The sequence below is a fragment of the Gymnoscopelus braueri genome, assembly GCF_963280865.1.
Source record: "Gymnoscopelus braueri genome assembly, chromosome: 1".
In the NCBI taxonomy this organism is placed as follows: Eukaryota; Metazoa; Chordata; class Actinopteri; order Myctophiformes; family Myctophidae; genus Gymnoscopelus; species Gymnoscopelus braueri.
Window position 1 is genome coordinate 7,904,535 of NC_137603.1, and position 23,684 is coordinate 7,928,218.

The following is a 23,684-nucleotide window of genomic DNA, read 5'->3' on the forward strand; positions in this document are numbered from 1 at the left end:
CAAGTTTATAGTAGTAGTTTATAGTAAAAAATTGCAATGTCAAAATACCCTGATATTGATGGTAACAAATACCAGGAAAGAAGCCTGTGGACTTTGCCTGAAAAGATATGTACACGTACCAGACATTATGATTGAACCATCTGGTCATGTTGTTGTTGGTGTCATTGTAGTTGACGGCACAGTATGCAGAGGATGGACTCATCAACACTGTCTCCTACTGTTCTCTCACCCAAAACCAACGCTACAGTCTGCAATGTAGACCTACTTCACATGCAGTACAACCACAGGTATCAAAACTTGAGTTTTGTTAAAACAAGTAAAATGGTCCTGTCATGTCCACTACTGCTGAAGTACTACTATTATTATTATTATTATTATTATTATTATTATTATTACACTTATTATTATTATTATTATTATTATTGCTAGCAGTACTACAGTATTCCAATACAATAATTCAATATTTATCGAACTAATAGTTATCTCTGTTTTCAGGTTAGCACATTTGATCGTAACTATGGACCACATTACCATCCATCATTTGAGGTGATGTTGGACGTCAATGCAAAAGAGGTCTCATTGACATTACTGGGACCTGACGATGACATAATCTGGCAGAGAGACATTACACTGAAAGGTAAAGGCAGAGTTATTCAACTGAATTATGGTATTTAGTGTAAAATCTTTTTACCTGGAGGCGTGGCCAATGCTGTTTGGCCACTCAAAACAGCCAAACAGCAAGGTCTACCTGAGGAGGATGGTCTGGGAAATTACTTGTGGTAATTTTAAAAGCATTACGTAAACATGATTATATTTTTGTGGGTCTCATGCAGTGGTTCCGTACTGCAAGTTTGGGCAATGTTTGCACAGTGAAAATGGCGCTCAAAAATAATCTGTTGTCCCGACTACATCCAAGGGGAGATACATTTTTGTCCAAAATACATATTGTTTTTATGTCCCCAGGACAACTGGATGTCATTAGTCTCAACTGGGAAAAAAGGGGTAAAAATAACTTGCTACTCTAAATAGCCTACAATAAATTCTTAATAATGCTTAATAAAATTACTTACAAGAAAAAAAGTATATTCACAGATTTTCATGGCCAATTAGCTCATGAGTGAAACATTGTTAAAACACAAATTATGCCTTCATATAGAAAATGCAAAGGCACCTTTCTTTCTTAACATTCTGCTTGTATAGGAGTTAATATTATAGATTTCATGAAGCTTTCCAGCCAGCAAAATTATGTCTCCTTTTGAGTAGCATATCGATGTTTCAAAATGTTTCAAAACTGGTCATTTGCTGGTGCCACAACCACCAAACCCGGTGCCAGAGCCATTAAAGTGTTTGATAAGAAACCCAACTCATGCCATCACGGTAACATTCTGGAAAAAAAAAACACCACGTGATAATTTTAGAACTTTAAAAAGTGCCTGTTTTATCTACAAATGTCTAGATGGACTGTTCCCCCTCCCCTAAAATATTATATTTGTAGGAAGAGGGACTCCAGAGGGGACTGCGAGAGGTCCACATGTAGGCGGATCACCTTTGGACAAAATGTCCTCTCTATCAAACGTTTTTCAGACTGGAACCGTCTCCCAGTTACCCTAAGGGAGAGCCCCACATTCTCATTCTTCAAATGACAATTAAAACAGTGGTTAAAAGATACGTGATCACGTATATATTTTTTTATAGACTAGGCCCACTCTAAATACAAATGTAATACATGCCTATTGTTGATGTACTTTGAGTGTTGTTGTTAACTTATGTTTCGTTGTTATATTGTAATGTCTGTATTGTTGTCTCCGCCAGGCCGAAAGGCATGGCGAGAGAGTATGTTTTGCCCCCTGTCCGTCCGTGTGTCCGTCCGTCCGTCCGTCCGTCCGTCCGTCATTCTGTCTGTGGACAGCTAATCTCCGGCACCGTTGGCTTGCTCGCAGTGAAACTGTGCACACACACTTCCTGGATGCCACAGCAGAACCTCTGCCCCAAATTTTTCACATGGGCCTTTTTTAGCGCCACCAGGAGGCCGATTTGTGCAAAACATATTTTTTGACAGTACTCCTACAGATTTTGTCAAAAAATCCCGCAAATCGGTACACAGTATCTCTGTAGTCATTAAACGAAAAGGGTCTTTCAGATTTTTCATATTCCATCCTGATTGGCTAATAATGGCTTCCAAAGTTTGTAGGAGTGCTCCGTTTTGAACAAAATGCCTCAAATCATAAACACAGCATGCAATTTCATTGAAATTTTGCACGCATATTTCCACTATGCCGAGAAAGAAATGCCACAAATTTTCAAATCAGCATCATCAAATGGTGGCGCTATAACAGGCCGATTCGTGTTTTTACCTATAACTGCACCGATCTGTGTAAAACTTTGTAAGCGCTCTCCCTAGAGGTCAAGGAAAAACCTTTGCCCTGCATTTTTCACATCTGCCTTTTATAGTGCCACCAGGAGGCCGACTTATATAAAACACATTTTTTTATATTACTCCTTCCGATTTTATCCGAATTTCACGCAAATCGGTACACATGATCTCTATAGTCATGTGATCAAGACGGATGTGTTTGATTTTTCATATTCCATCCTGATTGACTAAGATTGACATCTAAAGTTTGCAGTAGTGGCTTGTTTTGAACAAAATGCCGCAAATCATGAACGCAGCGTCCGATTGCGGTCAAACTGCACGCACATTCACACTATGTTGAGGAGCAAATGTCACCCTTTTCACATTGCCCTATTATAGCGCCACCAGGAGGCCACAATAACCTACCTGACCTGGCGGAGACCTGTGCTCCGAGGAGCACTTTTTCTAGTTTCTTGTTTTTTGGGGGGGGGGGGACTACGGATGGAAAGTAGCCTTCACTAAATCCAGCATCTTCAAACTTGCTCATGTGTATGTATTACACCTGTCTTGTGTTCATCAATGTGCACTGTCCCGACCAAATGAATAAATTGCGTAATTTGAAGTAAAGAGAGAGACCTAAAGACCTAAAGCCTCACACTTGGGCATTACCCCGCTATGGTACAAAAACAGTGCACTTATAGAACTAATGAATGTGTTAAACCCAGTCTGAGAGCATGACAACAGTCATGTTAAAGAACAGAATGATTGTTATAAGTGCTGTACTGTAATTGCCGCTAAAAAGTACAATGGAAAAGGCAAATGATGGGATTTATTGCCCACACTTAATTTTTACTTGCCCCGGGCAATTCACCAGTCCTTAGTGTCAAACTCTGACACACGTGTGTGTGTGTGTGTGTGTGTGTGTGTGTGTGTGTGTGTGTGTGTGTGTGTGTGTGTGTGTGTGTGTGTGTGTGTGTGTGTGTGTGTGTGTGTGTGTGTGTGTGTGTGTGTGTGTGTGTGTGTGTGTGTGTGTGTGTGTGTGTGTGTGTGTGTGTGTCATTCTAGACTCCTCTGATGTGGTGGATCATTCAAACATGGACATTGTGAGTAATACTACTGCTTAATAATCACACAGATTGAACATTGGGACAGTTACTGATTGTTTCCTCACTGCTTTCTGTCTTTCAGACCAGTTTTTCCCCCAGCGTGCTCACAGAACAGTCAGCCAATGAATACAGGTAAGTCATCCTAAACATCTTCCTCTATAGATGTAGAAGCTGTGTCTTTAAAGCTGATCACTCACCACAGAGTCTTCCTGTTTCCACTAACATGTTGTTTCTATCAACCTACTGTATGAACCAACCACTGGCATTGTAAGTGAACTTGATGCAACATGACACCTAATGAAGTCAACCGATGCTATCATTTAAAATGTTTGATTTGTGTCACAGGTTCCAGTTCCCCGGGGCGGGGCTGTTCCAGTGCATTGTGACAGGGTTGGGGTTTAAAACAACAGGGGAAGGAGAAGTCGTCTACAGGGCTGTTCAGTGGGAGGAAACATGGCTTCAGTCAACAGGAGGGACTCCTGCAGGTCCTCTGTTTGACATCAAGTGTCCTCAGAAGACTGTCTGCCAGCTACAACTGCCACGCTGTGACACCACATCCGGTGAGGAGCTGCTCTTCTCATTTTCCAATCATTTTCTGTGTCTTGTTCAAAGTGATAAAGTATACCAGACAATTATGTTGTAATCCAATATATTAGTATGGCATTTGATCAAAGTATCTTACAACAGACTCATAATCATGGATATGCCTTTCTGTTGAACTAAGTTTGTTTAGGCATGTTTTTAAATAGAGAATCATCAATCAATTCCTTTTTATGTGTTCTTTAGCATGAAATTAATGGAATCTCTAATGTTTCAAAAACCTTTCACAGATGATGACCTGTCTGTGGCCCACATCTCAGATGAGGGGTTAGACGTTTCAAAACCACAGAAAATGACAGAGACTCATGTGGTTGTAAATGTGGCCCACCTGTCTCTCTTTGGGCTCCTGATGAAGCTTAAGGATTACTTGACACAAAATCGACCGGTGCCAAGTCAAGTTCTGCTGCTCCTTGACCCACCGGGACGTCGGACACAGCAACTGAGTGTACTTTTGCTGCCGCGCAATGTGATTTTAGACAAGGTGAAATTAGTTATCTGCTAAGTAGATAGCATCTCAAAGTTTGAAGCTCTTTAGACTTAATGTATTTAACAGTGAAATGGATTCTGAAAATACAACCGGAGGCTAGTCTGTAGGTGCGGGCACATTTGAAACCAATTCAAGTTCATAGTAGTAAGGACAAAAGAGCAATGTCAAAATACCCTGGTATTGATACGATACGATAATACTTTATTGTCAGTTCACACTGAAATGTGTCTTCCGACCCAGCAGCCATGTATGCAACACATAAACCGTACATACATTTGACATAACACAAAAAAACAAAACTAAAAATACATACATAAGGACATATAAAGACAAGAGCAATGTCCACCACTCAGCCTACCCCTGGCCTAAAACTCCTGATTAAGCCTCAATGTTGACTGATGGACAAAGGACCTCTTCAGTTTGACCTTATTGTATGTTGGAATACTGGCCCTCATTTATCAACGTGGTGCAGCCCAAATAATGGGCGTACGGCGAGATCCTTTCGGCATTTATCAATATATCCTGACGTGGGCTTCATCCTACCGTACGCTGAAATCTCACGTCTGGTAGAGAGCAGTTGTTGACTTTGGCTGCACCCGTTTATTCCATTCTAGAGCAACATTGTCTGACTGTCTGACAGGCATCTGGACACATAATCCACTCCTAAATGTATATCTACACTATAAAATAATCCCTGTGAAAATATAACATTTTATAAAGTAATTTAAACAAACTGCTTTAACAGTCATTCAGATAAGATTGCAGATCTGGCTGCATTGAAAATAGCAGATCTACAAGCTCACAAGCGTCGCATCGCATTCGCAACGCATTGTGAGCTTGTAGATCTGCTATTTTGAAAATATACAAGCGGTTTTGCGTCGGGAGTCCCGCGGTCGGGAGTCCCGCGGTCGGGAGTCCCGCGGTCATCTTTTCATGGACAGTGAGGTCTACAATCTTACAGTAGCTTGTCCTATGACCTATGATATGGAGTTACGTCATAGAGAGTTATATAGGCTACAATCTGGCTGGTTTAAGGATATAAAACTGATGCTCCAATCTCTTATAACGTGGGTGGCGGCACGGGATCACTGCAGTCTGCAGACCGCCCGAGTCTCATGGGGAATATAGCCTACATGACTGCTTTAGTGTAACTCGAACGCGCACTGCTCGGTATGGGGTAAATAAATATACAAACGTATTCCATTCATGGCGATGTGATTGGTATCATAATATGTCATTCATGTAGGCTACAAGCCTACGTGACTGACAAAGATTGTACCGTAACGGATTATGAAAGACACAGTTGGGCGGGTGTGTGTGTGTGTGTGTGAGAGAGAGAGAGAGGCGTGTGCGTGTGCGTGTGCGTGTGTGTGACTTGACAGGTAGCGAGGCGAGGCGAGCCGGCGAAACTCTTTCTTTTCGGTTCTTCATGTCGTAAAATCGGGGTGTTTCCAGAATATTTAAGGGCGTGTTATTTAAATGACGCTCGGTTTCAGCCGTGACATTTATCAAGGCTGGGACCAAATGTACTCTCGGATCGACTGTGTAGGATGCGTTGATAAATGTGACTTCGACGTTGGTGTACGGCCGAATATATGGAAAAATATACGCCGGCTTATACGCTCCGTTGATAAATGGGGGCCACTGTATCTCCTTCCTGAAGGCAGCAACCTATATTCTCCATACAAAACATGGCTAGTGTTTGAAGTGATATTCCTTGCCAACCTTAGCATACTGTTATTATACGCAGATGTATAGAGCCTCTGAAGTGGTTGTCCAACCATCTTTGAACAAATGTTGTGTGCAGTTGTGACTTTAAGGCTACAGACAGACATCCATACCAGGTGGTACTACAGTACTGAAGAACACTCTGATGGTAACTGGTAAAGAAGCCTGAAAAATCTGGACACGTACCAGACGTTATGATTGAACCATCTGGTCAATATGTGTTGGTTTCATTGTAGGTGATGGCACAGCATAAAGATTACAAAAAAGTATACATCGAGAACCCCAACTGTCTTCTCATCCCAGACCAACACTACAGACTGCAATGTAGACCTACTTCACATAAAGTACAACCAAAGGTATCACACATTAAAACTACTATCAGTTTATCATGTGTTAAAACAATATGAGTCAGTAAAACGGTCCTGACACTTCCACTACTACTGCAAGTATTATTATTATTATTATTATTATTATTATTTATTATTATGTATTATAATTGCTAGCACTACTAATGTAATCCAATACAAGAGTTATCTAAATAATGGTTATCTATGTTTTCAGACAGTCCTATATTATTTAGACTTTGGAATATATTACCAAGCATCATTTGAGGTGAACTTGGATCTCAATGCAGAAGAAGTCTCCTTGCAATTACTGGGACCTGACGATGCCACAGCCTGGGAGTATCACATTACACTGAAAGGTAAAGGCAGAGTTATTCAGTTTAACTGAATTATGGGATGTAGTGTTACATCTTTTCCACATTCAAACTTTATCTTCTATCTTCCCTGAGATCAACACAAACTCCAAAATGCTCCAAATGAAACCCATTCTGTCAGGTCTCGCTAGGACGCGCCTCACTAGCCAACACACAAGAGGTGGTCGGGGTGTGCTGAAACCAGCGCACCCTAAAACAACAGGTTGAGAATTGATTGCATGAAACAAATCACCTGTGCATCCAGTCTCAATGTTAGTAAACAAATAATTGGTCTATTGTATTGGTTGTAAGAAATAGGCCCCTCTCACAAATGTGAGAAGCCAATTACAGGCAAACGATATGGAATATCAAAAAGCTGTTTACCGCTCATAGTCACATGACGCCCAATATCATGTGTGCCCAGGGGCGATCGGGGCTCAGCCCAAGACATTGTGGAGAGTAAGGCAGCACGAGAAATGTTTCCTCTTTCATCTCCTCTAGCAGCTCCTCCTTGTCATTGCCCTTCGAGCCTTCATTCTTTTTCTTGAAAAAAGTGTCTTAATATCCATAGTACTAGCTAGTAGCTAATGCAACATCCTCAAACACTGCAAATGTCCTAAAATGCAAAGGTGAATGACACCCCCCCCACACACACACACACACACACAGGGAAGAGAACCCAAAACTTTTATCACGTTAGTTTTGATCAACAATATTATAATATTTTTAGGGATCTTTAGCATAAAAAAGAATATTATGAATATTATTCATAATGTTTTACTTAATTTTTTATCAGCGCGGACCCGTTCGTTGCCCCCCTGGACGGTTTTGTCAAATAATTTTATTGTTTATAAAGTAGGATAAAGTAGGACGTGGCCATGCAAAATGGTGGTGTCCCGTGGATTTTAGAGGTGCAAGATATTGTTTTTTTGAAACCGATACCGATATCCGATAAATACAAATATATATACATATATATACATATATATATTTAAAATGTATATTAATCTGTAGTATTAGCACACCTTATGGTAAGAAATACTACAAGTGGGCAAAGGTGGATCTAACATAGCTTTGACCTATCCAAATACAGTATATCATGACATCATCATTTTACATGTACTGTGTTTGTTACATTCTTCTTGAAAAGTAATGCAGATATTATAACAGCAGCCAGTGTGGTACACTGAAACAAAAAATAATTCAAGAACCAACGATTTGGATGTTACAGTCTGTTTGAATCATAATGCAGATTTATGACTGCAGCCAGTTGTACATACAAGCTAGATTTATACAGCGGGTCGTGTGTTGGAAATAGCAGATCTACATGTACAAGCTCACAATGCCTTGCGTCCGCGACGCATTGTGAGCTTGTCGATCTGCCATTTTTGGTGCACGACACCGTCGTACAACGAGGCTGCAACACGTGCAGTGCCGGTGTCGGGTTACTATAGTGATGGTTCACTATCACACACACGAGAAAGAGATAATGAAAGACAAAAATTGTCTCTTTAACTTTAATCAGATTGATAAAGAAACAGTTCAGAAATTAATTATGTCACAAGCAGATTCCTCTTCCTCTGGTATAGACAACTTAGACAGTAGAATACTCAAACTTGTGGTTAAAGGAGGAGTTCACCCAAAAAATTACTTATTTTCTATCAATTGCACACCCTATAAAGCCTTGAATCCATGGATTCTTTTTTGTTTTTGTCGCATTCTTAAGCTAATAATTTGATTCCAGTCTCCTACCGGCTAATGTATCCGGTAGGAGACACAAAGTAGATTATTTGTGTCTCCTACCGGAAATACACACGGCCATCAAATTATTGTCTTAGGAATGCCACAAAAACAAAAATAAATCCATGAAATCAAGGCTTCATGGGGTGTGTAATTGATAGAAAATAAGTCATTTTTTGGGTGAACTCCTCCTTTAACTCTGTAGCTACTCCCATGTCATATATTCAATCAGTGTTTAATCAGTGGGGTTCATCCAACAGTATGGAAGGACGCTAAAATCATCCCACTTCCGAAAGACAAAAATAAAACATTTAATGGTCCAAACAGCCGTCCCATCAGTATTTTACCGTTGCTAAGCAAAATAATAGAAAAAATAGTATTTAAACAGGTCATGGACTACTTTTCCAATAACAATCTACTGTCTGACTTTCAGCATGCATACAGGGAAGGCCATTCCACAAGCACTGCACTTCAGCAAATGAGTGATGACTGGTTATCATGCATGGATAATAAAAATAATAGTAGGCGCTGTTATGTTGGACTTCAGTGCAGCATTTGATGTAATTGATCATACCTTGCTTGTAGATAAGTTACAGTGTTATGGTTTTACCTCCAATGCATTGGCATGGTTCGTTCATTATCTCTCAGGGAGACAACAGAGAGTCTTCTTTAATGGTAGCTATTCAAACTGGAACACTATTAACTGTGGGGTTCCGCAAGGTAGCTGCCCCATTTTCACTAATGATTTACCGTTGTGTGTAAAGAATGTTAAAACTATTATGTATGCTGATGACACAACATTATACAGTGCCGCAACATCTGAGCAAGCTGTAACTGACTCTTTAAGAAGTGCCTTATAGCTAGGGAATTTTAGCAAAATGTTTGGACCATCTGTGAACAAATTTACTACCAATAGCTTTCTTCACCAATGTGTTCTTATAGGTGTCTAGAATCACCTCTCAATTTATTTAAACCCAACTCCTCGTGGAAAATCCTGGAGAGCCAATCAAAGTTAAGGAGCCCAGAGTGCTTGGGTGAAAAATATGAAAAGAAATAAAAGTCTTGTGAGGTGTCTAACTAGGGGTTTTCAGGGGTGCTGAATCCATTCCAACCATTATTTTTGAGTAAAAATGTCTCCCTGGCCATCTAATATTGGTATATTGGTTCTTGTTAGTGTATAATCAGTGTATAATCAATGGTAGGGGATTGGGGTGTTGTTGAATTGATTCTATTCTGAAAAATAAAAATAAAATATTGCTAAACACTTGATAAGAGTGTACACCTACTGTGCACATGCTCAGTGGGATACACTGTCTGCATGTGGGGAAGGAGCGGGAGTGTTGCATCCTGGAAAATATTTCTGGACGATTTTAAGGTACGGTAGTTTATCTACTTTTTGGCATTTATTTTCCTCTGCTGGCAAAACTTTTGATTACTGTGAATTTAGATGTCAATTTTCTCTAGCCTATTGCTTACATTGAACAACCATTAGTTAAACAATCATGACACTTGTCTTTTAGTAGACAACATGGAAGAGGATTCTGTAGCTTGTGGCTTAAGGTGCTTCATCTGTGGTGGTCCTGAGACTGAGATTCAAAAGCTCTCAAAAGTCACCCAAAAAGGCTATGCACAGATTTTGTCTTATTATGAGAGTGTGGATGATGCAGCATTAATCAGAAGACTACATGAGGACTGGAAAAACTGAGATGACCCCAAACTAAGATACCATTTGGAATGCAAAACTATACAGTCGTGCAAGAGGTATATCCACTGGAAATCGTACGTTTTTTTCACTGTGATGAAAGTTGCCACTTGCAGATTTCAATCCTATTCTATGTTGTGAGTGACATCATAATTTAATAAAAACTTTAAACATAATCTATTCTTTAGAGCAAGATGAGCAAGACCAACGGCCAGGCAGGAAGAAAAGACGCAGGGCATTGTCTGGGTCAAGTAGTTCAAGTGCTAGCTGGCACACTTGATCTACCATAATACTTGCATCCTTTGCAATGAAGGTATCAATGTTGGCACATTGAAAAGAAACCATGGCAAGTCTTTTGTATGTAAGATTCAAATGAATTTTGATAATTGTTTTTCTTGCTCCTCATTGTAGGCTTCCACTCAAAGTAAAATAATGTAATCATGCACATACTGTATGTGGCTACCTTTTATCCAGACAGAGCTCGGCAGTATCGTGCACCTGATAATGTCTACCAGGACCAACTGAAAAGGAGTTTGATGCAGAGAGCAAATCGACGAGGTGATGACTGGGGACGTGAAGTCGCTGGTCGCCTGTCTGGTATTATAGATTTGGTGGCAGAAGAGGCAGTATATCATATTCGATGAAGAAGAGACTTTGAGAACCCTGTTACAAAGTCTAAGGTAACATTATATGGATACACAATACAGCTGTACAATACAACTCACATTTCTTATCCTTTATTAGTCCCCCTCATTACTGGACCCATATCAATCTTGCAGAATAAATTATTTTGAAGTCAAAAGTTTCACTATTAAAAATTATATTTCTTCCCTCAGGACAAGAAATGTGAGTTGTATTGTACAGCTGTATTGTGTATCCATATAATGTTACCTCAGCCTTTGTAACAGGGTTCTTAAAGTCTCTTCTGCATCGAATATGATATACTGCCTCTTCTGCCACCAGGCGACCAGCGACTTCAAGTCCCCAGTCATCACCTCGTCGCTTTGCTCTCTGCATCAAACTCCTTTTCAGTTGGTCCTGGTAGACATTATCAGGTGCACGATACAACTGCCGAGATCTGTCTGGATAAAAGGTAGCCACATACAGTATGTGCATGATTAAATTATTTTACTTTGAGTGGAAGCCTACAATGAGGAGCAAGAAAAACAATTATCAAAATTCATTTGAATCTTACATACAAAAGACTTACCAGGGTTTCTTTTCAATGTGCCAACATTGATACCTTCATTGCAAAGGATGCAAGTATTATGGTAGATCAAGTGTGCCAGCTAGCACTTGAACTACTTGACCCAGACAATGCCCTGCGTCTTTTCTTCCTGCCTGGCCGTTGGTCTTGCTCATCTTGCTCTAAAGAATAGATTATGTTTAAAGTTTTTATTAAATTATGATGTCACTCACAACATAGAATAGGATTGAAATCTGCAAGTGGCAACTTTCATCACAGTGAAAAAAACGTACGATTTCCAGTGGATATACCTCTTGCACGACTGTATAGCTCGGTTTTGCATTCCAAATGGTATCTTAGTTTGGGGTCATCTCAGTTTTTTCAGTCCTCATGTAGTCTTCTGATTAATGCTGCATCATCCACACTCTCATAATAAGACAAAATCTGTGCATAGCCTTTTTGGGTGACTTTTGAGAGCTTTTGAATCTCAGTCTCAGGACCACCACAGATGAAGCACCTTAAGCCACAAGCTACAGAATCCTCTTCCATGTTGTCTACTAAAAGACAAGTGTCATGATTGTTTAACTAATGGTTGTTCAATGTAAGCAATAGGCTAGAGAAAATTGACATCTAAATTCACAGTAATCAAAAGTTTTGCCAGCAGAGGAAAATAAATGCCAAAAAGTAGATAAACTACCGTACCTTAAAATCGTCCAGAAATATTTTCCAGGATGCAACACTCCCACTCCTTCCCCACATGCAGACAGTGTATCCCACTGAGCATGTTTACAGTAGGTGTACACTCTTATCAAGTGTTTAGCAATATTTTCTTATTTTATTTTTCAGAATAGAATCAATTCAACAACACCCCAATCCCCTACCATTGATTATACACTGATTATACACTAACAAGAACCAATATACCAATATTAGATGGCCAGGGAGACATTTTTACTCAAAAATAATGCTTGGAATGGATTCAGCACCCCTGAAAACCCCTAGTTGGACACCTCACAAGACTTTTATTTCTTTTCATATTTTTCACCCAAGCCCTCTGGGCTCCTTAACTTTGATTGGCTCTCCAGGATTTTCCACGAGGAGTTGGGTTTAAATAAATTGAGAGGTGATTCTAGACACCTATAAGAACACATTGGTGAAGAAAGCTATTGGTAGTAAATTTGTTCACAGATGGTCCAAACATTTTGCTAAAATTCCCTAGCTATTAATAGACATCTATAAATGGATTGAATGCAACAAGTTGGTGTTAAATATTTCTAAGACAAAGGCCATTGAGCTTGGATCTAGACACATGTTGGGTATCCTCTGTTAAAACTGTCAATTGGTACCAGCCACCTCACACATTGAACAAGTGAACACAATAAAACTTCTGGGAGTAACTATTGACAGCTCTTTATCTTGGTCTAAACATATAAACAATATTGTCATCAAAATGGGAAGAGGAATAGGGATGACTATGAAGTGTTTTGGTTTCATCACTCCCTCTATAATGAAATCAGTTATTCATTCTTTAGTTCTGTCCAATTTAGAATATTGCCCTGTAATCTGGTCGTCAGCTACAACATCTGATTTAAAACAATTACAGGTTGCTCAGAATAAAGCGGCTCGTCTGGTACTAGGATGTTCATACAGGACAAGTATAAGCTATATGCATGAACATCTGGCATGGCTAATGGTTGAACAGAAATTAGCAGTGAGTCTTCTAATGCTACTGCGGAACATTATTAGCACCAATAAGCCGCCTAAACAGTTACACATGACTTCAGAACATGGGTACAACACCAGAGGAGCAGCTTCTGGTAATTTAAGAACAAAAACAGCACCAAAAACGAATTTTCTAAAACTCACTGGTATATATAGGTCAATAGAACTCTGGAATGTTCTGCCCAACAAAACTTATGTACAATCCATAACAAAATTACTTTCAAAAACAAATCAAGAGATACCTTGCAAGTAACTTGTCAAGTATGTAACTGTTATTTGTTTAATTTGACTGGATTGTTGGATTTGATTTTAAAATGTTAATTTGTCTTTTTGTTTTCATTTTTATTTGTATTGTTTATTTTTAGTTGTACATTTGTATTGTATTTGCTTTGTTCAGGACCCCAGGAAGACTAGAGGCTCATTCATGTGACTCTAATGGGGATCCTTTAATAAACAAACATAAACATAGGAACGTGACGGCACGCTGTCAATGAACAGAGATGATGAGACAAGACTGTCTTTCTGCTCCCGTACACCTCTCACTGACCAAACTAGAGAACTGAGAACTAACGAAGAATTGTAAAACACATCACTTCCATAATGGAAGTTCCTAATGGATATTATTTTTCAGGACTAAGATAACAGGCTCGCTAGGAGATGAAGTGAAGTTGAAGCAGAGTAGCAGTTTGGCAAAACACACCCATCCAACTTTTCTTTTCTTTTTTTACAGACACTGCGTTTTTTTACAAGATAATAAAATAATAAATAATGGCGCCGTCCTCGCCCCCTTCCTCCCCTCCTTCCTAACGAACTCACTAATGCTCGTGGGTAGCGAACTCACATTTCAAATTGCATTGATTGACTGACTGGTGGTGATATAAACATACACAAGTTTTAATATCTAGATTTGACAGCTACACAAACTAAGTGCATGACCTGGTGAGACCGCGGGACATGCATCCCAGCGTTGTCAAGCTTGCAATGCGCATCTGGGATTTGCAGAAACTAGAGTTGTTTCATTTTCGTTTTTACGGCTCGTGTTGGTAACTGGAAGCCTCGCCCCAAAACATAGTCGCCCCCATTTTTCCCGTGGAGGCGACCGTTCCGAGGTCGCCGGATTAGTCCCGGGGCGAGTGTGTTTTGGGGCGACTGGCCGGGGATTGCATATACTTCTCCACACAACGGTGTCTAACCGAGAGAGTTGTACTTCTCCACACAACGGTGTCTAACCGAGAGAGTTCATGCAGATCACAGCTGACAAAACAAATATTATATATTATCGGAGCTGTAATTAATGTTATCGGTTTTATCGGGATGACGTCATCATTCCTGATATCGGACCGATAATTATCGGGCCGATACTTATCGTGCACCACTAGTGGATTTGTAAAATATCCGCGGTAAAAAAATATTTTACCACAAATTATTTTTATATTTTTCTCTGTTGTTGGTGACAACTCTAGTGCGTCCCATGGACGCCACGACGGTGTCATGAATGCGTCCTTTCTCAATATTGTGCGTCAGCGACGCAGGACGCAGGCCTATGAGCATCTCTGCAGCAGATCAAGGATCTTTTTTTTAAATTAAAATGTGAAGTTTTTCAGAAATCTTAAGTTAGGATTTAGAACCCGTTTTTATAATCTCCAAACGGGCTAAAGTGTTGCAGAGAGATTTCAATGATACGCATAACTGCAATAGGGTCCAGCGGAAACATGTGCTGTGCGGCGCTGATCGGCGTTATTTAAACATGTTGTTTTGCTCTCCCTCGCACTCCATGTCGCCTAAGTCTTGTGATTGGCTATAGGCAATGGTTAGTGTGTGTGTGTGTGTGTGTGTGTGTGTGTGTGTGTGTGTGTGTGTGTGTGTGTGTGTGTGTGTGTGTGTGTGTGTGTGTGTGTGTGTGTGTGTGTGTGTGTGTGTGTGTGTGTGTGTGTGTGTGTGTGTGTGTGTGTGTGTGTGTGTGTGTGTGTGTGTGTGCGCAAGAGATGATGAACTTTTGTGTGGAAGAGGTCAAAGGTCAAAATGACATCATTGGTCATAATTATGTGAGGAACAGAGACATACGTAGAGATGGTGGGCGGGGCTGCAGGGTTTTCACATCCAGGTGTGTTTTTATTCTCATTATAATTATGTCTTGCTGTCTGTTGTCTTCTGTTGAAGCAGGAAGTTCAGGTTGGTCACCTGACAAGAAGGTCTCTGATTGGCTGGGGAAGCAACCTGCGTCCTCTTCAGGATATGACACCATGAGTGAAGCTGACATCCTGACAGGTGCTGATGAGATGAGTGTGAGAGATGATGATGTGTCATGAAATTAGACGTAGTCATAGTTGCATGGGTAGAGAGCCTGCCTGGGAAGCAGAAGGTCCCAGATCCATGAGCAAGACATTTAACTGCCTTATTTTTTGCATCATCAGGCTATTATTGTGGGTAGCCTACTTGTGTTGTTGTGGAGTGGAGCTCTTGCTATAACAAAGTATAGATCAATATTTCTTTCAGAAGCCCCTCCCAACCCAAACAATTCCCAATGTCATTTGTAACCCCTTAGATCACAAATTCAAACGTAAACAATAATCAATTACACAATGTAAGGCAGATGTTTTAAATAATACACAGTCCCCGCAATCGTCCTCTTCTTTCCGCACTCCCACAAAAGTCTATTAGGCTGTAGTCCCTTAATTCCAAACGAAACAAAAAGTTCTTCCGCTCGAAATGGTCCAAAGAATACAGGGTACAGTAATCAGACCCATTACCTCTTACGTGAACTGGAAATGTTCATATTTTTTAAGTCACTTCATAGTTTCCAACATGTTACATATTTACATCAAATACAATAACATGCATAGGTCAAGCAGAATAATATAATGTGCCTTTGTCACAACCATACAGAAAAATATATTACTTAGATTTACTGCGAGGGGGACAAAAAGGAAAAAAATAAAATCCTACCTCTCCACCATAATGTCTCAGGAACCTAGAATCGCCCCCGCTGTGACCTCACAAAAGATGTTCATTAAATTCCTTCAGCAATGCTGTATTTCTAGTTTGAGGTCTTTGTTTAAATGTACCTGCAATTTTCAAGTCCCTCTGTTGGTCTCTCTGTTTGTTAGCCTTTCTGTGTAATCCACCAGTGTGTGTTAATAAGACAGTTTAAATATGTGTATTAATTGTAACTGAAAACAATGCATTATTTTTTCTCCAGGTGATCAATACGCCGTCCCGAGTCTGCCAACGATGATGACTAAATCACAGGAAGCAGAGAAGTTGCGGTCCGTGCGGAGAGAGTTCATGAAACGAGTGTCGGAGCCCATGGTCCATCGTCTGCTGGACAAACTGTTGGAAGAGAAGGTTCTCAACGATGAAGATATGTACTCCATCGAATCAGAGAAATACAGAGAAGAGAAAGCACGACTATTTATTGACATGGTGACAAAGAAAGGCAAAGAAGCATCTTTGAAGATGATCACTGCACTTCATGAACTGGATCCGGCTCTTCATCACCATCTGGGTTTGGAAAAAGGTGTGTGATTTGTAATTTCTGTTGAGTATCAATGTGGTCTGAAGACTAGAAATTATATCTGGATCGCAGATCTCTTGGATTTTGGTTAGAAAGTGATTTGTCTTGTTTCGTCTGCTGCGTATGTGAGATTTATTTATGGATAAGGGATGGTGAGCCACGGGGAGGTGCCACAGGGGAGAGGGTGAATTGTCTTGTTTTGAAACACAAAGGCCTGTTAACATGTCCCTTGTTTTGATTAGTAAGGGATTGAGTATCACACAATGTAGCTTTAAGAGTTATTTGTTCAAATGTAATTGCAATTTAGTCAGTCATTAAGTCCCTCTGGTCATTCTGTTAGCTTTTTGAGTCAGCCATTTAGTCAGTTTAATCGTATGTAGACTATTTGAATTGTAACTGAAAACAAGGCATTATTTTCCCTCCAGAGTACCTTCCAGGTGCCAGCTCGAGCCAGCCAAACATGCCAATGACATCATTACAGCAAATGGAAATGTTGCGTTCAATGATGGATGAACAACCGACAGAACCCGTGCTCAAATTACTGCTGGACAATCTATTGGATGATAAGGTTCTCAAAGATGAAAAGATTAACCCAACCAGAAGGGAGAAATACTTGGAAGAGAAAGCACAGCAATTCATCACCACACTTCATCAACAGGATCCCAAACTTTATCAACGACTGGGTTTGGCGGATATGAGGTATGTGTTTGGGCTGTAAGGTTTATGATGGAGAGGAAGAGACAGAGAGATGGAGAGTGAGCACCTATTTCAATAACCTGGCCAATGAAGGCTACCGAAACCTGAACATGCTGATTGATGCACAGCAAGCCAGTCGAGCAATAATACAAAATCAGCCACATCAGGGGATTCAAGTGAAGTGAATAAAAGAGAGCTTTATTTCATTCAGCTACAGGATGTGTTGTCCATCCAACACTTTATGTTCTCAAGGCAGTTCATGAGGCTGACTAGTTTGGACTGGTCTCTTGGTTTCAGCAAGATATAAAGCTGTGAGTCATCGGCTTAACAGTGTAATGAAATGTCATATTTTTGAATAATTTGACAGAGGGGAAACATGTACATAGAACAAAATAACTGGGTAGCTCTTGGTTCTGCCTTGAGCCCGGACAGTGTGTAGCTCAGTCGGTAGAGTAGGCTACTTGCCGTTGGTTTTCGCAAGGTCCTGGGTTCGATCCCGGGCACTGCCAACTCAGTATACGAGAAGCACGGCTTGGGTATCTAAGTGTGATAAATGGTAGGAGCTGATGGTAGGTGTTGCAATCCATCTCCCAGGGGCCTCTGCCGATACCGATAATAAGCCACTCTGATCTACTTACTTACTTGTACTGTACACAGCGTGGTAGGATATCATGATCAGCAGTACTCTTTGCTATGATGATTGCTAAGTCAGTTATAACCTGACTGAAATCGTCCCATAATGTAATGTCCCATAATCGTCCCATAATGTTGTTTTGTAAGGCAGCAACTGAGGATGACATTTTTGAGAACCTTTGACAGGAATGGTAGCTTAGAAATAAGTGTGCAGTTACTGGGTAAGGAATGGTCTTCCTACTCAATTCCCACTCATCCTATGTGAAAATATCCGTAAACCGTTTCCTGTTTCTGGTTTTATCTTGAGTTAACTGGTTTTGCCCTGGTTTTGGCTAGACATGGTAGTTTTCACAAGGTATAAAAATGAAAGGGAAAGCTCCGGTTATATTTTCTTTTCTCTGGACGACGAACAGTTATCCTCTTTGTGTTTACCAACGTTCTGACACGCGATCATAATATATATAAATGTTCTGTGGCCAGCGGGTGGGGGGGGGGGGTGCGGGGGATACGTGCATATTGTGCCTGCAGCCTGATGCGCTGGTGAAAATTACCTCACGACAACTTGCCTCTGAAAACTTAACCCTCTGGCTGCTGGGACATCGACCGTGTGTGCGATCCGAACATGGATTATAATTATGGATATATAACATTTCTGTGACCGGTTGAAATGGTAATAAAACACGAAAATCTCTGGAAGTGGGCTGACACTCTTCTGAAAAACTCTGGCAGTTATAGAGTTAACACATTGACTGCCAAGAACGCAATATTGCGTCCATTAAAACATAATAATCATGTTTATAGGGATTACGCTAGAGGGTGCTCTTCGCCAACCTATGAATGATGCCTTGACATCCAGAGAAGGATAGAACCGGAAATTACGTCATCCCTCGAAATTATCACTCCATTCACTCCTATGTTATCAGATTTATAAAAACACATCTAGCTCGGATTTCTTCTCCCAGACTGCATTTTTTGGTGAAAACGAGCCATATTCAACTGCCTATAACTACAGAACGGATGATCGCGGTTACAATGTTTTTGTTCCGGTGGAAAGAAGAGAGACTCGTCCTTCCATGGAGACATCGTTTGTTGGGGAAAAAAAGATTGCTGGATCGTCAAAAAGACTCAAAATAAGGTCAAACCGCTGGCAGTGGCGGATGAATTAATTAATTAATTAATTAATACCAAACGTTTTTTATCAAATGTTTTATGGTCACCTCTTCTCCTTTTACCTGGCAGTTCCATCTTCAGCATCATTCTCCCAATGTACCCCTCATCTCTCCTCTGTACATGTCCAAACCATCTCAATATCGCCTCTCTTGCTTTATCCCCATACATTCTAACCTGGGCTGATCCTCTAATTAGTAATCCTCCTGTCTTTTTCCAGGCCGTACAGCATGGCTGCTCTCAATACCATCTTGTACATCTTCCCTCTCACTCTTGCTGGTAACCTTCTGTCACAAATCACTCCTGACACTTTCCTCCATCTGTACCACCCTGCCTGCACTCTCCTTCCACACTCCCCATTACTTTCAATAGTTGTCTCTGCAGCTCTTTAAATATAGTATATCATATAATTAAATATTCAACATATTTTTTTCACAGAATTAAATGTTTTATGGTCTTGATTCACCAGGAACCTAGATGGCTTGATTCTAGGCTTGAAATAATTGATATAGATATTTTTTGGAAATCTCTTATGGGAAAAATGAATGGACTTTGGATCGGTGGAACCACAAAATGGCCACCACTGCTATGCCCTATTGGAGACTAACTCAGTAACATGCTATGAGGGAAGTAATGACAGAAAAAGTTCCGCTTGTGTAAAAGAAACATGTCCATGCTCCAACCTAATGAAAAATGCAAGCCATTAAAAAATTAAATGGGGACAAAAAGAAACGCAACAAACCTGCACAATCACCACATGATTGAAAGACTGCACAGGCCATAACCATTTACCTCATTAAAGACACACAGTTGATAACATCTCTGTCAGGGTGTACAATTTACAAAGACTACGTAAGGTTTCTGACAGACGATTCCATTGTGTGTGTGTGTGTGTGTGTGTGTGTGTGTGTGTGTGTGTGTGTGTGTGTGTGTGTGTGTGTGCGTGCATGTGCGTGCGTGCGTGTGTTTCTTTCTAGACTCTCTGATGAGGTCGATCCTTCAAACATGGACATTGTGAGTAAAACCTGCTCCACTGCACAATAATCACACAGACTGAACATCCGGACAGTTACTGATTGTTTCCTGACTGCTTTTTGTCTTTCAGACACCCTTTTCACCGATCGTGCACAAATACAGGTAATTCATCCTAAACAGCTTCATTGGAACAGTACCTTCCTGTCTGTAGAACATGAGTCTCTAAGGCCTAGGCTACACGTGTATGGCTATTTTCCTAAACGGATATTTTCATCCTCATCCAAAAAAATCCCTGTCCACAGGAGAAAGATGTCTCTGTCCACACGTAAACGCAGAAACGCATTGAACACAGGAGCACATCCCTGATCAGTAGCAGGTTTCAATGTTTTATTTAATTTAATACTGACTTTCAATTTTTAATAAAACTTTCGGAAATGGGTCAAAAAAGCCCCCCCAAATCCTGGACGAAAAGACTGTCTGATGCTCTGGATATGTGGATCTAGCGAGTAACAGCAGTGTGGTTTACAGTACAGGCCAGGGTATAGGGGTGTCGGAAAAAAACGATTTGAATACGAATCGTGATTCTCATGTTGGACGATTCAGAATCGATTCTTGGAAAATGAGAATGGATTTTTTTGAAGAAAACTAAATCCGCTGCTGACTATGTTTATTGTGCCCCGTAGGTACTGCGCATTATAAAGGGGCGTGCGCGTGTAGTGTGTTTGTGTTAAGCTGGCTCCAGACCAGACCGACTTTGGGCCGACTTGGCGTCGGGAAGCGTCGTATATAGTCGTCCAGTCGGTTAGGGGTCCGTCGGGTGGTCCGTCGGGACCTTTTCGGCCGACCCAGAGCCGACCGAACATGTTCAGTCCTTTGGCCGACCGGGGCCCGACTGGAGTAGCTATGTAGCAGTCAGAGACGAAGTGACAACAAAAGGCTGTCGGTGTTGCCAGATTATGTGAGAGAAACAAGCGACCATGTCTATGAAAACCTACATTCACTGTTTCTCGTTGTCGCTCCCAGAGAGAGAGATTGATTGATTTGACCTACTTTTGCGCTGTGGTGATGTAATTTATTGGGAGCAGGTGTGTAAGATTCCAATAGTATAAACATTTTAATTGGCTTTCATATACTCTTAATATATTTTTTTCAAATTAGATTTGGCCTTATAGATCGAAATGTGCTCAGTTTTGGCTATTTTCTGGGTGCTAATTTCAATAAATTAATTAATGTATTTAATTTTGATTATTCGAATAACCGTTTTCAAAAATGTTGTGTACACGTCAGCAGTGGTGGAAAAAGTACTCAAATGTTTTACTTGAGTAAAAGTATAAATGCAATCAGGGCAGGAATTTCACGGTGGCCACGATGGCCATGGCCGTCTTTGCCCCTCTCATTGGCCATGTGCCCCTCGAATAATGACATGCCTTCACGGCCACAGTGGCCGCGGTGCCCCAGCTGCGCCCATAACTGATTTCACAGTTTTTCCTCTGGGCTTTGGTGCGCAACACAACCCTCGTTTAAGTGAATTGCTTTCACCTGCTGCTGCTGTGCGGAGTGTGCGCAACAGGGCATATCTCCGCCAAGCCAGGGTGACTTACCCAGGCCCATGAAATTCATATGCAGGCATAGTAGCCAATTAGAATGAAATCTGCAAAAACTGACTCATATACTGATACAGAACCATATATTGGCTACATATTATGGCTGTCGGGTGGAAATCTTGTATGTTCCTTTTTTATTATTATTTAAAAACAATTTAAAATCGTGAAAATAGCCAATGTACAAGCTGTAATTATTAATAATTAAGAAATACTATATTTTAAAGAGTGAAAAATCAACTAAAGTCATTATTAGTGCAAGTTCAATCACATTTTATTTGAATGAAAATAACTTGTGGGTAAAATACATTTTGTGAATCTATTTACTTGAGTAAAAGAATTCAACATTTACTTGAGTAAAAGTACTAAAGTATTGGTATAAAAATGTACTTAAAGTACCAAAAGTAAAAGTACTAAAATGTTTGAAAATAGCAGATCTACAAGCTCAGAACGCGTGCATCGCAACACGTTGTGAGCTTGTAGATCTGCTATTTTCAAATAGCTTATAGGTATAAAATAGGGCTAAAGTGGTTAATGTATGTTTCATAATGATTTATTTCTGCAAAGTAACTAGTAACTAAACATTTCAAATAATTGTTGTGAAGTAAAAGTATAGACAATTGGAAATACTCCAGTAAAGTAAAAGTACCTCAAAATTGTACTTAAGTACAGCACTTGAGTAAATGTACTAGTTACTTTACACCACTGCACGTCAGTGAAGAAAAAACGCTGGGAACATCCCTATGTACAAGTGACTTTGCAGGAAAACAAGCCCAAAGTCGCTTATAATAAGCAGACCTGGCAATGCTGGCAAGCTAATAGTCAAAAACAGCAGAGGGCGCTGTTTTTCCTTTTTATTTCCCAGATTGGTCTGAAAGTTATAAATGAATTAGCACATGAATGGCCAGTCGGCTGACAGTCTTAAATGCCAACTTTTGCCAACCGAATACCAGTCTGTTGCAGTCTGAAGTAGTCTGAAGTAGTTTGAAGTAGTCTGTTTGGTCTGGAGTCACCTTTACACATGTTGCTGTTGTTGCTGCCCGGCTAAAAATGGAGGATGAAGAAAAAGAAATACAGCCGCCTCCCCGGGCATTTGGAAACACTTTTTTTTTACCGTCAACCCGGCTCTCTCTTAAACTCTCGGGTGTTCAGAAGCAATACAGCTATAACTAGCCTATTCACCTGATGACAATAATTGTTCAGGGATTGCTTGTAATTATGAAAAGACAGAGCTATGGTGGTGTTTACATAAAACTTTGTGAAGGCTACAAACATTTGTGTTAACTTTGGATTCATTCAAATTGATTCTGGGAAAAAGTGACAGACATAGTATTCTGCAGTAACCTATTGCAGCATGCAGGTGTCACAAGCTTAAAATGTATTATTTACATAATATCAACACATCATGTATGCTTCTGTGATGTAACTATAGCTGCCCAGCAATATAGCTACCAGCTCATATGCATGAACGTTTGCTGATTCTCGCGTCCATGCGCAATTGCTGGTGTAGCAGAACAAATTTACACACAAGAATATTTTAACTTGACTGTGCACACGCCACACATAGCCTACAGACTTTTTGGTGTCACGTGCGATTGGATTTGGTCACATTGGGTGCATATATTAGTAGGTTTATATCCACACAGTTACTCTGTAGCACCCGCAATTACTAATATTCAAGCTTCCCTTCAGCACCCCAATAAAAATGGCGCCGCCACGGTGGACTAGTAATATTATTATTGGATGCAGCAGACGCCTTTGCTGGCTGGTGAAGTGG

At 40.4% G+C, this 23,684-nt stretch overlaps 1 protein-coding gene across 1 annotated transcript in view; it reads left to right on the forward strand.

Annotated features, from left to right (window-relative positions):
• Positions 1 to 23,684, forward strand: part of LOC308082361 (uncharacterized protein) — a 48,816-nt gene that overhangs the window by 9,510 nt on the left and 15,622 nt on the right. Inside the window, exons 4-16 of the mRNA XM_080424086.1 lie at positions 171 to 287; positions 496 to 637; positions 3,419 to 3,456; positions 3,542 to 3,591; positions 3,805 to 4,019; positions 4,290 to 4,540; positions 6,511 to 6,630; positions 6,836 to 6,977; positions 15,485 to 15,589; positions 16,521 to 16,838; positions 17,261 to 17,534; positions 20,309 to 20,345; positions 20,437 to 20,468. Of these exons, the coding sequence (XP_080280212.1) occupies positions 171 to 287; positions 496 to 637; positions 3,419 to 3,456; positions 3,542 to 3,591; positions 3,805 to 4,019; positions 4,290 to 4,540; positions 6,511 to 6,630; positions 6,836 to 6,977; positions 15,485 to 15,589; positions 16,521 to 16,838; positions 17,261 to 17,534; positions 20,309 to 20,345; positions 20,437 to 20,468 (1,841 nt within the window). The remainder of the gene's footprint in view (positions 1 to 170; positions 288 to 495; positions 638 to 3,418; positions 3,457 to 3,541; positions 3,592 to 3,804; positions 4,020 to 4,289; positions 4,541 to 6,510; positions 6,631 to 6,835; positions 6,978 to 15,484; positions 15,590 to 16,520; positions 16,839 to 17,260; positions 17,535 to 20,308; positions 20,346 to 20,436; positions 20,469 to 23,684) is intronic.